At 33.8% G+C, this 17245-nt stretch overlaps 1 protein-coding gene across 1 annotated transcript; it reads left to right on the top strand.

The window, feature by feature from the left end:
• Nucleotides 1–11464: 11464 nt before the first annotated feature.
• Nucleotides 11465–16808, top strand: LOC121254911 (T-complex protein 1 subunit epsilon). The gene is made up of 9 exons (XM_041155141.1): nucleotides 11465–11870; nucleotides 12688–13006; nucleotides 13662–14010; nucleotides 14418–14550; nucleotides 14698–14750; nucleotides 15332–15434; nucleotides 15767–15933; nucleotides 16080–16193; nucleotides 16343–16808. The coding sequence occupies exons 1-9, from the start codon at nucleotides 11672–11674 to the stop codon at nucleotides 16511–16513; spliced, it is 1608 nt and encodes a 535-aa protein (XP_041011075.1). The 5' UTR covers nucleotides 11465–11671; the 3' UTR covers nucleotides 16514–16808.
• The last annotated feature ends 437 nt before the right edge of the window (nucleotides 16809–17245 follow it).

The following is a 17245-nucleotide window of genomic DNA, read 5'->3' as shown; positions in this document are numbered from 1 at the left end:
TGTGGTTGGAGATGTTGCAACATTTTACAATAATATTTTAAAATGAAGGGTATTTTTGTAAAATATTTTATAAAAGTAACTTCATTTTATAATTTTATTTATTTATTTTATAACATGTTTCTAAACCCCATACCGATGTAACCCAAAATCCTCCCCACGCATGAACGATATCCTACCTCTCCCTCCGGCCGGCACCGGCATCCGGGCGGCAGCATAATTTCTTTACATGTATCTGTGCAGAATTTCTTTGCTTGTGTATGCATTTTTTTTTTCTTGGATTTTTGTAAACCAGCATAGCAAGTATTAATGTTTGTGCATGACTATTGCCCAGTCCCTCCCGCTCACTCTGATTTTATTCCTCTCCTTCTCCTTCCTCTTTCTTTCTCGTTTAAATACTTTTTGTTGCATTTAAACGTTATGGTCCCCTGCTGGAAATCGATGCGGAAGAGGAGGCCAAACAGGAAATTGATATGGAAGAGAGTAGGGATGGAGGCGACCTTTAGGCTAATTCTTTGAAACTAATAATGATCCAGAGCCTTGCAACTTTAATCTGTAATGATTCTGTTTTGTAACACTTTTTTCTTCCTCTCCGAACCACCACTTGCTTGCTGAAAAGAGGCCTTGTGAAGACGATCATAACTCAAAATGTTTTGCTATATATTAGTCATTATTTACCTCCACACTTCATATTTGATTTTTTTTTTTTTTTTTAGAGTGGGATATTTTTCATAAGGTATGAGAGTAGTGAATAATGGCTGATGAGAAGAATTATTTTAACTCGAAAGTTTTCCAGCAAGTCTAGAGAGTAAAACAACTTCTATCTAGCCGCATAATTCATAGAGCGTGCTAATTAATTGAGGTTTTCTTTTAGGGTTTCAAAATTTGGGAGAGGGAGAGTCGAATTCTTTTTTTTTTTTTTTTAATTTATAAGTTTTTTAATATTAAAAAAAGCCACATGGCTACAGCCACGTCAATTGGGATCCATCTTCAAGATGTTCCCTCGGTGGCTATAGCTTTTTCCCTAGTTGCATATATCGCTATAATCTACTACAACATATTGAGAAGTTTGACGTATTATTTCAAATTACAGTAATTTTTTGTAATTATTTTTGTGGGTCAAACATATTATTTCAAATTACATTGGCTTTTCAGTCGTTGTTATAGATTTAGTAGCCATTTTGTTGTTATGTTCTTCAAATGTATTTGTGCCACAACTCATTTAGATATTTGACCGATTTGAGAGGATTTTAGTGTTCACTTTGACCTGGTTCGAACAAACTTTCAATATCTTCCATATCTAATCTTAGGTCAATTTAATCATGGAGTTCATGGGTTACGTTTCAAGAATTGTATCAGTTACCTGTAAAAGTTAGCTTGAGTAATGTTAGATATTACATTCTTATTCTATTTTATAATTGTGACACTTTTCATCATTCTTAAATCATCTCTTAATTTTTTTTTTTAAATAATTCAAAGGTTGATAGGTAATATTGGTATCTTATCAGAATAAGATAAGAGTGAGATAGTATAGTATATAGAATTTTTTGTCAAGCTTCCATTTCCACGAGGGTGTTCTTACATGACCGAGTCTTGTGACACTTTCTACATTGCCATTTAGGCTAAGTATAGGTACCAAGAGTACCTCAAGTATTTTTACTACTATTCTTTACTTTATTATTACTTTTTATTTATTTTTTTACTATTTATTACTTTTTACCTACTATTTATTATTCTATTATTATTTTTTTATTACTTTTTTACTATTATTCACAAACATTTTCAACACTTTTTAGATATTGTCATTACCTAAACATAACCTAATCACTTTGATTTTCAGCACGCCATATGATATTTTAAAAAATTAAAAAAATATGTGAAGAGGTTTGGAGTAAAGTTTTAGTTTTCGTTTTGTTTTGTTGAAATTTTTTGTATTAAAATAATAATCGTGATTTAAGTAAGATAAATAGTAAATAATAATAAAATTTATAAATTAAAATTAATAAATAATAAATAATAATAAAATGAATTGAGATAAATTATATATTATAAATATAAATCTCTCTTAAATTTTAGTCATTTCGATCTGTTTCGACCTACTTAGGCTAGAATCTGCATTTCAGTACAAAATCTTAAATAGTAATTCGAGATTGATAGCACGTCTTTTCACAATCTCTTGTCAGCTGCCTCTTTACATCACTCTTATTGTTTATATTGTAATCTGCACCAGTCAAGGTGTCAACTACCTTAAATTTCCTTTTTCCTTTTCCTGAATATTTTGGTGTATACGAAATTTTTTTTTTTCATCCTAACTAATTTTTTTTTTTCATCCTAACTATTTGAAACTACAAATCGCCTACTTTGACCTCTGAAAATAAAATAAATAAATAAATCGATTTTTTACTCACATTATCTTTCATGCTTAGATCAGAAATGTTCAACGACAAATAAAATAAGGTTACATTTAAATGTTAAATTTAATTGAATTGAGTTGAATTGAATTGAAATAATAAAATATTATTAGAATATTATTTATTATTATTATTATTATTTTAAAAATTGAAAAAGTTAAAATTTTTATTATATTTTGTGTTAGAATTTAAAAAAGTTGTAATGATAAGTTGAGATGAGTTAGGCTTCCAAACGTAACCTAAATCTTATAATATTTATTAACTACTTAATTTTTTACAAAAGTTTTAAATAATAATAAATTGTCAATAAATTTTATAATATTTATTTAACACTTAATATTTTTAATATACAAATATTCATTCTATTATTTATTAATTTATATATACATATATATATAGTTAATTCCAAAACAGTATACCAGAAATGTACCGATACTAAAATATTTCATTCCAATATTTAAACTGAAATGATCATCGAAATGGAATTTAAAACAATAGTTTGGAGCTTGTTTGGAAATCACCTAATATACATATTTCAATTTTACGTGGTCGATGTAGATACTAGTTATCTTTCAATCTAGATATAGAAAAATTGTGTTATGAATAGGGTTGTAATCGAGCCAGCCAAGCTAGTCTTTGGCTTACCGAACTCAACTTGACTAAAAAAACTCAACCTTGAGCTCGAGATTTTTATTTAATCTTTGTTAAATCTCAACTCGATAAGCTAAACTTTCAACTCGAGATCATTCTAAAAATGAGCTCAAGTCGAGCCAAGTTCGAGCTTGACTCTAGTTGTTTATTATTATTATTTTTTGAATAAGATTTAATAATTAATAAATTAAATAAAAAAAAAAAAAAAAAATCTAAGATTAAATTTATACAACTAACAAGTAGAACCTCTATCGAATTATAAGATTTTAAAAATTTATAAGTAATTAATATCTAACTAGTTGATATTTATCCAACAATATATTAGATGCCTATATAAATTATTAATACATACACATTATATGATAGCATATATTTATTTCATAGATGATTCCCACATACTAGTATATGAAATTATTAAATTTATCGACTAATTATTGTACAAATTATAAAATATAACTATGAAGTATATTCAATATATAGGCATAAGTAATTAGGTTACATATTATATATTTACTTATAAAAGTGTTATGCTTATATTATTAGCTAATACATATGTATGTATATATAGATAGGTGTATGTATATATCTATCAATATATGAATGAACTTTAATTGAGTCGAGCTAATGAGTCGACTCGGACATAAACAAGTGAGCTTTAATGAGCCTTAGTCGAGCCGAGTCGAGTTTTCTCGGATATGTGTCATTTACTAAGTGAGCGGGTATTTGCTTTAACGGGCGATTTTTGTTTTGTTTTTATTTTTTTTTCACGAGTCGAGTTCGACTCGAGTTTAATTGGGTGAGTATCGAGCGGGCTATCGAACAAACTAGTTCATTTATAGCCTTAGTTATCAATGAGTCAGTTGTGAAGCTTGCTAGCTCTATATTAGATTATCTTAGCCTTCCCTATTCAAATTGAAGTGTATATAAAATTTAAGGACCCAAAAGATTTCTACATGGCGACTCATGATAGAGAGCTGGAAAAGATTGACTCTAGAATTTTGAAACAGTTACGTTTACCCCATTTTCTGCACATCTCCTCCTTAGATTGGTTAATGTTAGATTAAGCAGACAGTGTGATTGAGCTTTATTAAAAGGATGTAGAATGGAGGGTGATAGATATATGAATTAAGTCATACATTATTTTATTGTTATCCATGTGAATATCTTATATATATATATATAACATTAAATACTTAATAAATGCTGTAATATTCATAACTTATGTATTTATCTCTCTTTTGCTTTATGATGTACAGTTCCATAGGAATGGTAAGGCTGGATCTCGATCCTACTTAATGTACACAATAAAATCTTAATATATGTCTAAGTAAACATTAGATATATACTAAGATATCTAGCTAATTAAGTTGCCAACGCTATCACTAGGTACGTAGTTCATATCATTATTTGAGGGAAAATAATTAGGCCTGTGGATAAAAGCCCCTGGGCTCGATCCGTCTGAGATATCCGACATGGCCCAGCCGAACAAATATCTGTCACTCCGTCGACCTTTCGTTGTTGCTCCCCTCTATTGCTTCTCCACCTTGCGTCTAGATCTGTACACTCTCACTTAGCGGTACTTCTCCATCTACCCCACTCTCTCCTACTCTGATTCATCACAGGTCACTCTCTCTTACTTTCTCTCTCCTTTTGCTTAACTCTTGATCTTTGGAGAGTCATTGCTAAGTTGGTCATCATCTTGCACTACTTTCGAGGTTCCATGGTTTTAGAAGTGAAGAACTTGAAACTTTCCTTGCCTTATATATACTACTCTAGAGTTTAAACAAAGAAAAAGAAGAATACTACATGGATATGCAACCTAGTTAGTTTGACTCAGATTAGATTTTAATTATTCCTTAGCTAATTTGAGTTAGCTAACGGGTTCCTCTCTTTAACATTAAAGTGATTGTTTTTGTCTTCATTTCTACATTCAAATTCATTATTTTGGGTAGTCAGCGTTTTGGGTTATTCCTCTTAAATTATCAAGCCAAACCTAGAACAAAACATAGAAAGCAAAATCAACTTAAAAATTTTGCCTGCTTTCCTTATAATCTATAAGAAAAGGATAAATAAGAAAGAAAAAAAAAATCAAACTCAAAGAAAGTTCAGAATGGTCAATCAGAAAAAGCCCTGTACGAAAAAAACATATTCAAATCCATCATAGCATCATGTTTTTTTTTTCTTTGCATTTCTGTGAGGACAAGAAAAACTAAAATCAACTTTAACAAGCTTTTTAAATTAACCAAACATTTGTGTTGTCCTAGTACCCATGCCAAAAAAAATCTGCTCAGAAACAATGGGCTTAGCAAGCATCCAACATTTATGATGCTGCTTTATTTGTGTTATCCTGAAAGCATTTGGAGATCGATGAAGCTATATATAATCTGTTAACTGCTAATGGTCTACTAATTTTAGCTTCTCTTCTAATTTATACTAGTTTTGTTATTGAGTGTGTGGCTGGATGCATCTATGCATCACTAACATCTTGATTTTTGTATGTTATATTATATATCAATTCATATATGGATTGCTTCGAAAGTGACACTCATACAAATTTAAGAAATAATAAGACTGTTACTCATTTGAAAAACCGATCATAAATAGCTTCAAATATTAACTTGTCTAGCGACACAAGTGTTGCTCCTCGTAAAAGGAGGGCAAATAAAGACCCCTTAATAGTGTGAGACCATTTCACTAAAATAGATGGATGCCCTTTAAATGACCCAAAAGTGAAGTGTAATTATTGTCACAAGATTTACTCTTGTCATCCCAAAAGACATGGTATATTAAGTATGTCGTAGCATCTTGGTACTTGTAAGCAACATTCTCATAGAATCAGACTTACGAATCAACAGACTATGAGTCGTGAGGGGCTCTTGAGGGGATTGGAGATAGTGATGTCAGTAACTCGGCAAATGCATATAAATTTGATTCCGAAAATGTACGAATGACAATTGTTAAAATGATAATTTGTGATGAGCTTCCATTTAGGATAGTAGAAGCCTAAAGATTTAGGAATGTATGTAGATAACTTAAACCAAGGTTCCAAGTGCCATCTCGAACCACTGCAGCTAGAGACTGTATTAAACTATTTAAAATGAATAATGAGAAGTTAAGAAAAATATTTAAGACTGTTGGGAGAGTTAGTTTAACCACTGACACATGAATGTCGATTCAAAACTTAAATTATATGTGTCTTACTGCACACTTTATCAAATGTGAATGGAAACTACACAAAAGAATTCTAAACTTTTGTATGATCCCTAATCACAAAGGAAAAATTATTGGAAAGTGTGTAGATTCATGTCTACAAGATTGATGTATTGACAAGATCCATCTTTACTATTATAGTTAACAATGCTTCCTCAAATGATGTTGCCATCGAGTATTTGAGGAAGTTCGTAAGAGATCATTTGTTGGAAGGGAAGTATATTCACATCAGGTGTTGTGTCTATATTATGAACATCATTGTGAATGTTGGGTTAAAAGATTGTGGTGATTCAATCACAAAGGTGCACAATGCAGTTAGGTATGTTAGATCATCTCCTGCAAGAATGGAGAAACTCAAAAAGTGTATAAAGAAGAAAAAAATTGGTTGTACAAAATTGGTATGCCTTGATGTTTTCACAAGATGGAATTTGACTTATCTAATGCTAGAAGTTGTAAAAATATTTAAAAAACTATTTTTGCGATTGGAGAAGGATGATGATTTTTTTTTTCGTTATTGTTATAGTGTGAACTTGAGCCCCCCAAACTCTAGTAATTGGGAGAGAGTTAGAGTATTGATAAAATTTTTGAAGATTTTTTATGATGCTACTTTGACAATTTTTGGCTCTATGTATGTCACATCTAATGCATATTTTCAGGAGTTTTGTAGCATTCAATCAAATTTATAAAAAATTAGTCAAAGTAATGATGCGGTGTTGAAATGTATGGCATTCAATATGAAGATTAAGTATGACAAATATTGGAGATCAATTAAAAAGACTAACTTGATGATATTTATTGTTGTTGTTCTTGATCCAAGATGCAAATTTAGTCTTTTGCAATTTTGGTTCAAAAAAATATATGGTGGTAGTTTAGTCGAAGTAATGATTACAAAAGTGAAACAATTGATGATTGACATTTACGAAGAGTATAGTGTTGTGTATGGGAGTTCAAGTGGAGTTTTCCATTTTAAGCCTCATTACTTAGTTGATCATAGTATGATTGATTATGATTATCAACAGAGTTTTTGGGTTGAGTATGAGTAAGAAATTATTGAATCTAATTTGATGAACAAATCGAAGATCAGACAATACTTAGAACATGGTTGTGAGGCACGAGCTCCAAATTTTGATATTTTAGATTGATCGAAAATCAATGAAGTAAAGTATCCTATTTTGGCAAGAGTTGCACGAGATGTGATGGCCATTTTCGTTTCTATTATTTCTTCTAAGTCAGCCTTCGGTGTAGGGGGTCGTGTGCTTGACACATTCCGTAATTCACTATTTCCAAGAACAATCGAGGTACTCATTTGTATACAAAATTGGTTGAAAGATCCAATACCCATTGATCTATGTGCCTCCTTGGATAATATTGCAAGTTTTGAGACAGAATTGGGTAATGAACTTATTTATTATTTACATATTTATTAAACTTTTTCAAAATGTTTATTTTTATATCATTTAATAATCATCATGTGTTTTTTTAGAGTTTGATCCAAAATTAAGCTTTACTTATGTTGATGAGGAGTAACTCAAGACTTATGGTTTGCATGATGATATGATTTTCATTTCCACTCCTTTGTTAGAGAAACAAAACCACTTTGGTGTTGACTTGAATTATTTGATGTGTTATTATTGATTTGGTATTGACTTTTTCATAATGGTAGATATGGAAGAAGAGATGAGAATCTGCTATAATTTCTCAGGTTTTTGGTGTTTACAGCTTGATGTCATGTGTTATTCCAGGATCCAATAATGGTTGTGTTATGAATTGCAGGCAGAAAAACTAGACTTAAGGGCTATAGTCGATGTCTCATGCAAATTTTTGGTTTGAACAAGAATGAGGTTTTATCATGTCTGAAATCAAAGTTTTAGTGTTGTCAATTGTATTTTGTAGGCGAGTCTGATTTGATCTTCCCCAGATTCTAAGGGTTTTTGGACCTTGGCCGTTTACAGGTGTCTAGACTTGATTCACAAATTATAGTTTGGAAATGGAAAAAAAGATTAGTGATATCAATACTTTAGCAACAAAAAGATTATATAAAAGTAAACTCACAAACTGATGTGGCTTGATGTGGTACGTCAAATTGTAAAGTTACTTTTATTATAAAGTAGATCTAACAGATTTCATGAAGCCACATCAGTTTGTAGGTTTACTTTATGTAATCTCTTTGTATATGTAGTAGTTCTCATTTTATTATTTCCTTAATTTTCTGAAATCATTTTCTCCACCTCCTCAACTTTGTTTACTAGCATTCTACTTGAAGATTGATCCAGATACACATGATTCCTCGTATTGTTGCAAAATCATTATTTGATTCTGGTTTGCAGTTCATTACTGATATTTGTTTTTGCCAAATGTACATCTTCTATGAACACTGGATTTTTTATGACGGTTGCTTGTGCTGCTTATGGATTTTATCATAATGTTATGACTTATGAACATATTTGTAGTAATAACTCTTTGTATCTCTACTGGAAAGCTGAGAAATTTGATCATTGGATGCTCCTTAGTCTTTTATCAATTGATATTTATATTTTGTAATTTAGATAGTTTTTGTAATAGATAGCTTCTGTACATTTTTTTATTAGTTTTTGTATAGATTTAACCTGTATTATGTTGAAAAGAAGACCAAAATAATAGCAATTATCTCTCCCATTGCGGAATGTAGTAGGCGGGGGGGAAAAAGTGACCTAACCTGACTTGACTCGGATGTTACGTGTCGGGTTGGTTTGGCGTGTTATTGTGGCCTGGTTAGTTTGGGTTGGTCCGGGTCCAGAACTGGTTGGTTGGTTCTAATCGGGTTGTAGGCCTAAATAATAATAATAATAATAATAATCTTGAATTTCTTTTGTCACATTTCATGAGCTGAAATCCAATGGTAAAAAAATTCCAACAAAAAAAAAGAACATGGAATCAATACTTTTTAATTAAGCAACCACCAAAGTAACAATTTTGAGATACTAAAAAAAAAAAAAAAAAAATGTCATGCATGCTTTGAATTCCACACTTCTATTTTTCTTTATTCGGAATCCATGCATTTTATGTCTCACTCGTGCATATAAAATCATGTTGAATTGAATTATAGATTACAACATCCATGCATTACCATAATGATTAAGCAAGCACTGTTTAAAATAAGCCTCAATTAATGGTGGTTATGCACTACGGCTTAATTAATTATAAAAACTAAAGAAGCCAGCAACAGCACCAGCCACCAAGGTTCCAGCGACGCCGTAGGCCTTGAGGACAGAATTAGCGCCACTAGCATTTGGCCCAGGACCTTCAGCACTGGTTGGAGGGAAAACATCAGCAGACACAGGTCCACCGACTGGGGCCTCAACGACCTCGTTACCAGTGCTTCCGTCGTCAGTGTTTCCAATATCGTCGTTGTTTGGGGCTGGTGCAGAGTTTGGGGTCTGTGTCTCGGCGAAAGCCAGCCCGACAACAGCAAAAATAACTAGGAGAAGAACGACGATTTGGCGTGCCATTTTTGATGGAAACTAGGTAGCTAGCTAGCTGCACGGAATGGCTCTTTTGGATGTGTGTGTACGTATGTGGGCGTTGATCGAAGAAGGTATACGATCGAGTACTATACGAAAATGCAGTAGTTCTCTAAAAGCGGATAGAGAATCACTGCATGCAAGGTTGTGGAAGAGGAGGAGGGAGGGGAGGGGGTTGATATAGGCCTGGGTTAGGATTAGGGTTAGGGTTTGGAATTGAAACAATGGGTTTGCATGCAGTGCGGGGTAGCATTGGTTGCGAAGTATGAGGAAAGCCATGCATGCCTGGGTTGGTTGTGGAGATTTTGTTTTCTAGCTTTCTTTTTTTCATTTGCTATTTTCAGTTAAAGCTTTGATATTTTTAGTTAAATTGGTTGTTTCAAAGTTGTGTGCAAAAGGCAATCGATGATTTCAGTTCACTAGTTTTTTTTTATGGTCAACTAATTATTAGTTCTAATTTTATCAAACTTTTCTTTGGAATAGATGTGTTGGGTTTGGCCAAAATGAGAGAAAATAAAAAATATAAAAAAGAACGCTGAACCTTAGCCAAATTTACAACCCAACATACCATTTAATATATAATTTGTTTTATAAGAAAATTGTGAGATTATGTAATTATTATTTCATGGAACTGAGGTTTATTCGTTTTTAAGTAAGTAGGGATATGAATTAATTTATCATACAAAATGGATAAAAAAAAAAGAAGTAAAATAGGGAGAGAAATTCGATTGTCGACAATGAAATCCCAATTTTGATATTAAATATTAAGTAATGGTAGATACAGTCATGAAATATGCAAGCACAACACAATTTTTTTTAAAAAAAAATGTGGTCCTCTATTAAAAAATTAAAATTTTATCAAGTGAGTCTTGTATTTACTTTATTTTTTTAAAAGAATTATATGGCGCATGCATATCTCACGATTGCAAATATCATTTATATTAAATATTCACGTATTTCTGAATGAGAGCACAAGCATCGATCTCATAAAAAGGGAGGTTTCATCAAAATTTGATGATTTGGGGGTTAAAATGCTGGCATTGGATTTGGTATACCATCAAAGCTCAAACTTTGAGCTACAGTATCTTCACCTTTATCTCTATATTTGAAGACCCACTATTCATTCTCTATTCCTATTGTTTTATTATAAAATGTATTTCGTACATTTCCTATAATTTGTGTAATGTAATTCTTTCATTTTTTTTTTTTTAGTGCCTATTTTACTAACACTACTGCATGGTGGATGTTGATGCATTTTTTGGCCTTAACAATATGAATGACCCTCTAGTTAATATCAATAATTTAAGTATCAAATTAAATTATTAATGTATATATGATTAATGTAATTGTAAAATATGAAAAAAAAATTAAAAATATTATTATTAAAAAATAATATTATATTATTATTTTGATGAATCTAATCGCTAATCTAATGTGAGGTTATAGATAAGAAAGTTTTGAATTTTTGGAAAACATGTACTTTTTATCAAATTTTGAAGATAAATTTGATGAAACCATTGCTAATGCTCTGATAGTTTGAGAGCGATTCGCTCTGCTCATAGTGGGCTGGGCCTGTAATTGAAAATCCAGAAATAACAATGGGCCTTAAAGGTGTACAACAGTGGAAATGAAACAGGGCCCATGAACAGAAAGCCCGAGATCCATACGCCATAAACGAATTGCTATAACTACACCAGTTAGGGTTTGGAGAAAGAACGAGAGCGAGCCAGTAAAACCCCCGCACCCTTCGTATACAGTCTACGCTCTTCTTGAAGCTTCTTCTGCTGCTACTTTTTTTTGTTCTTAGATCTAGACTCAGTCGTCACTTGCATTGATCTCTCTTTCTGATTCCTATCCGCGGTATAAGAGAGCAGAGAAGAAAGAGATCGGAGTAGGAGGGAAATGGCGCTGGCCTTCGACGAGTTCGGAAGGCCCTTCATAATAATTAGGGAGCAGGAGCAGAAGACCAGATTGAGAGGGTTGGATGCCCAGAAGGCCAACATTTCCTCAGGCAAAGCTGTCGCTCGCATCCTCCGCACCTCACTCGGCCCCAAGGGCATGGACAAGATGCTTCAGAGCCCCGACGGTGACGTCACCATCAGTTAGTCACTCTCTCGGACTGAAACTCTACTCTTTTCTCTGTTTTTGGTTTTGGGACTGTTTTTGAACATGCCCTAGGTTTTTGGTTTTTGGTTTTTGGCTTTTGGCTTTTTTTTTGCAATTAGGGAATTTTGAAGTTAGAGTATTTTAATTTCTCTGTATGAAATACTTGATATACGATTCTAAGTTTGTTGGTTACCTGAGCAGGGTAAGTGACACTTGAGATTTTGCTTCTGCGGATCAATCTATGTGCTATGGAAATCTGACAGTGAGGAAGTAGAGTGTTCGTTTCTTTCATTTCCAACAAGTATACCTCTGTGTGTGTAATTGTGTGAAGTTATTTGTCCATGGTTGAGGGATTTGATTTGGATGGCAAGGGGATCGACCGGTACAGAGTTGAGTAGTTCCTCTAGTTTTATGTCGAGTTTCAGCCCTCCGGGCTCCCTACGGTTATTACCTTTTCCCCTGGTACCTACGAACTTAACCCTTTTTTTTTAACAATATCCTGAGAGGCCTTTCGTGTGTAAAATCTTTGTAACGAAATACCTGAAATCCGTACTTTTAAACCCGCTTAGACCACTGAGTCTATACGCGCTAGAATTAAGGATTGGTGATTAGTAATATCCACGTAAAAAGATGGGTTCTACGATATTCATTGTTCTTTTATGTGGTCGTGTCATTTCTAGATCCTTTAATCTCTTGTCCTTTTGCTTTCTTTGTGATGCGTGCATGAGAACAAAAGATGAAAAAGATTTTGTTCTTTGCAAATTCTGCTACTTTTTGAGGTGTTTCTTACCTTTTATTTTCTTCGTTGTCAGCCAATGATGGTGCAACAATCTTGGAGCAGATGGATGTTGACAATCAAATTGCCAAGCTGATGGTTGAACTGTCCCGGAGTCAGGACTATGAGATTGGTGATGGCACAACTGGGGTTGTTGTCTTGGCTGGTGGACTTTTGGAGCAGGCTGAGCGGCTGTTGGAACGTGGTATTCATCCCATTCGGGTTGCTGAGGGCTATGAAATGGCTTCTAGGATTGCTGTTGAGAATTTAGAGCGGATAGCTGAGAAGTTTGATTTTGGACTGTCAAACATAGAGCCTTTGGTTCAAACTTGCATGACTACTTTGTCCTCAAAGATGTGAGTTCACTATATATTCTTTTCTGTTTCACCACCATGTTTGGCAGGTCCTTAGTGGTTCCCGTCACCAGTGTCATATTTGATATCATGCTCTATTTCCCTCTCTTTTTCTGCTTTGATTTTTCAGGAAAAAATATTCATTTGCATGCCTCTTGCTTATATTTTGCCGAAATTGCTTATATTTTTTTTTTTGCGATATAGTTGTCATAAATATGTCCTTGTCATATTTCTGTCACTGGTTTGCAAAATACATTTATTACATTCTGCTGTTGCCCAGTAAAAAGCACCTCGTTGTTACCTCTAAAAAAAGATGACTTTGTTTTTGGCCTAAAACTGATCCGGTGCTAGAGTTCCCAAAGGGTTCCCAATTTTGGAAGTCTTTTTAATCTGATTTATCAACTATGGAAGGATCTCAAAAGAAATTTTCTGAGCGTATCAGTGGCACTTGAAGTGGTTAAAGGAGCTCTGGAAGCTCCTCCTACATTATCATGTGGGAACTCTTCCCCTCTTTCCTATGGAACAGGAGAGCATGTGTTTTTTCACCTGTAGACTGGCATTCAATGGAGAGTAATGGTGGTTGATGATAATTTAATGTGTTTTTACCTTTCACATGATATTTTCCATGTTTGTGAAACCTTTCTACATTATATGGCAGTGTGAATCGATGCAAACGCAGTTTGGCTGAAATTGCTGTTAAAGCAGTTCTTGCTGTGGCTGATTTAGAAAGGAAGGATGTTAACCTTGAGTTAATAAAAGTAGATGGAAAAGTCGGTGGGAAGTTGGAAGATGCCGAGCTAATATATGGAATTGTTGTTGACAAGGATATGAGCCATCCACAGATGCCAAAGAAGATTGAAGATGCAAAAATTGCTATCTTGACTTGCCCCTTTGAGCCACCGAAGCCAAAAACTAAACATAAGGTTGATATTGATACGGTGGAAAAGTTCCAGACATTACGTGTGCAAGAGCAGAAGTATTTTGATGACATGGTTCAAAAATGCAAGGTGGGATAGCACTGTATAGTTTACGAGAAATATTTTATCCACAAAGGAATCTCACAAAAGTAAACTCACAAAATGATGTGGCTTGATGTTATATGTCAAATTGTAAACTTCTTTTTACTGTAAAGTGGATATGTCGTATCACATCAAACCACGCAATTTGTGAGTTTATTTTTGTGAGATCCCTTTATAGATCTAGCACTTCTCTTTTCCTGTGTTTATTATTAAGTTTTTTCCCTGTATCTTTCTTTTGTTAATTTAAAATTTTCCTATTTTCCCTGATATGACTTCACTACTTTCTTTGGTTTTATGATATGGAACTTTGAAATGCTTTTTCTCGGTACAATATATCTCTCTTTATTGTCATCATGCCTCTGGGGTAATGGGAAGACTGACTCAGAGAATTCCAGGATGTTGGTGCTACCTTGGTTATCTGTCAATGGGGGTTTGATGATGAAGCGAATCATTTATTGATGCACAGGAACTTGCCTGCTGTCAGATGGGTTGGTGGTGTGGAGTTGGAGTTGATTGCAATAGCCACGGGTTTGTCTTGTTTTAGCTTTTCAGCTCTTTATTTTATATGCTTATTATTTATTTGGATCGATTCTGTCAAGAAGTTTTTTATGGAAGTTCTACTGTTTTCTTCCATTCTGTATTTACCAGAATATAATGTTATTAATGTCTTTGTAGGTGGAAGAATTGTGCCAAGGTTCCAAGAGTTGACTCCAGAAAAGTTAGGAAAGGTATTTCTTACTTGTTACTACTGTTACTGCTCTGATACTGGTATGTATTGCTAGATATATATTTTCTCAAGCCTAATTGACACGAATATTATTTTGTCTTACTGAAATGATCTCAATTTTTGGTATACATTTTTGAAAGTGAAAATTATCCCTAGTCTGAAGTCATATCGGAAAAGTTTGTTTTCTCATTAGATATTCAACTTGCAGTTCATTTCTATGTTTGGTTAACCAAAACTTTTTAATTTTTTTTTTTTCAATTTCAATCCAAAAAATTTGAAAATAACTTTTATATTTAAACTTTTCATCCAAACATTTGCCTGAAATTTAGTGAAAAGTAAAACAATTATATTCAGACTTTTTCAATTCTACCTATTGACTTTCACGAACCCCAATACAAAAATATTTACATTTTCCCATCTATCTTCACAAAATCCAATAAACAATACATCTCAAAACAAATTTTCAAAATATCTTTCAAACAAACATTCCCCCTATGTTTCTAAACTTTTTGCATGATTCACACAACTTAGTCTGCTTACATTTCTTCACTCTGACATAAACTTTGATTTGCAATTTTAAAGGCTGGTTTGGTTCGAGAAAAATCATTTGGTACAACAAAGGATCGAATGCTGTACATTGAACACTGTGCAAATTCGAGGGCTGTAACCATATTTGTTCGTGGAGGTATGTTAATATCTTGTCTTATTAGGTCTGCAATCAATAATTGTAGCTTATTCCGTTTTCTTCATTGGTAATTGTCCTTGTTTTCTATGGATGGATAGAAAGCTGTGATTTAGTTCATATTCATTTTGGCACCATCAAATGGAAACTTGTGTGCAATTATTGAGTTACGACGTGTATTTTCAAAGGAGTTGCTCGCATTCGAATTGTTGATACACTTCAACTTTATCTGAGAATATGAATATGATTATATAAAGCAGCGGAAAACCGAGACAAATGGTCTTCAAGGAATTTGATGATCTCGTAATGCATTTTGGTGTCTGATAATGTAATAGGCAACAAAATGATGGTAGAGGAGACGAAGCGCAGCATCCACGATGCCTTGTGTGTTGCTAGGAATCTCATTCGCAACAATTCTATTGTTTATGGCGGTGGCTCAGCTGAGATATCATGCTCAATCGCTGTAGAGGCAGCTGCAGATAGATACCCTGGAGTTGAGCAGGTATGACAGTTTCTTTTGGTACTTCTATCCTTCTGATTAATCCACTGCAATGACCATCTTGTCCTCTTCGATAGCATACTTTCTTACGGTATTCCTATCATTCTGTTTAACGTGTCTTGCTGACGATTTTGTCATTTTCTATGCAGTATGCTATCAGAGCATTTGCCGATGCTTTGGATTCTATTCCCATGGCACTAGCGGAGAACAGTGGCCTCCAACCTATTGAAACACTATCTGCAGTGAAGTCACAGCAAATTAAGGTAAATGGACACGATTATAAGTTTTATTCTGGCCTGATGGCTTTTGATCTTTTCTTCTCTCTCTCTGTCTCTCTTTACTATATAAGTGTAAGCCTGCTGGTGCTTAATGGAAGTGATTTGTAAACATTATTTTGGATTCAAATATGCAGGAAAACAATTCCTACTGTGGAATAGATTGTAATGATTCTGGCACTAATGACATGCGTGAGCAAAATGTGTTTGAGACTCTGATTGGGAAACAGCAGCAGATCCTACTGGCAACTCAAGTTGTCAAGATGATATTGAAGATTGATGATGTTATCTCGCCTAATGAGTACTGACGTGTCCAGGTCTTATTTACAGTTCTGCTTCACTTGAGCTCAGTGTTATGTTGGCTTGATTTGGGTGTCATGATTGACTGTGAGACCCTAATGTTCACTTGGAGGAAGATCGTTTTCTTGTAGATTTTGGAGTGCCTTTTGAATTTGTAGTATACTCACTTCTGTGGTTGTTGATTTTGTTGCTACTTTTGGCAACTATCTGATGCTTGCTTCCTCTCATCTTTTTACGTGGAAGTCCGTCCAAAATTGCTGGGACAAGATGCTACAGAATCTTGAAAGTCTTTTTTTCGGTTAATTTTGGCGTTCCAAAATTTTGGCTCGAGCTTTCAATTGCACCGACACTTTTGCATTTTGAGATTTTATGCTCTCTCTCTCGCCATTAATGGACTGTACTCGCATGGGGCACCCGAATAGAAGTAACGATGGCTCATCATACAGAGGTGTAACGTGCGGTAGATAATGTAGTACTTCTGATGGTACTGATGTCCGGCCACAGATTTTGTTTTTTTCGTAGGCTCGTCTCCTTCTCTGGAGAGATAATCGTAAGCCCACGTGGTTGGTGTTTAATGGATTGTACTTTTTAAGGCTACTCGCTCTCGACAAGCAGGAAACTGTCATAGACAGAGACAATAGAGGATTGGGGCACATCTGTAATTGACGGGCCCCTTGCCATTGATAATTTATGAGTTCTTTGAATTTGAGAGAGAGAGAGAGAGAGAGAGAGCAGAGGAT

This window comes from Juglans microcarpa x Juglans regia, chromosome 3D (assembly GCF_004785595.1).
Source record: "Juglans microcarpa x Juglans regia isolate MS1-56 chromosome 3D, Jm3101_v1.0, whole genome shotgun sequence".
NCBI lineage: Eukaryota > Viridiplantae > Streptophyta > Magnoliopsida > Fagales > Juglandaceae > Juglans > Juglans microcarpa x Juglans regia.
The sequence above is the reverse complement of the archived record's forward strand: the minus strand, read 5'-3'. Positions and strand labels throughout refer to the sequence as shown.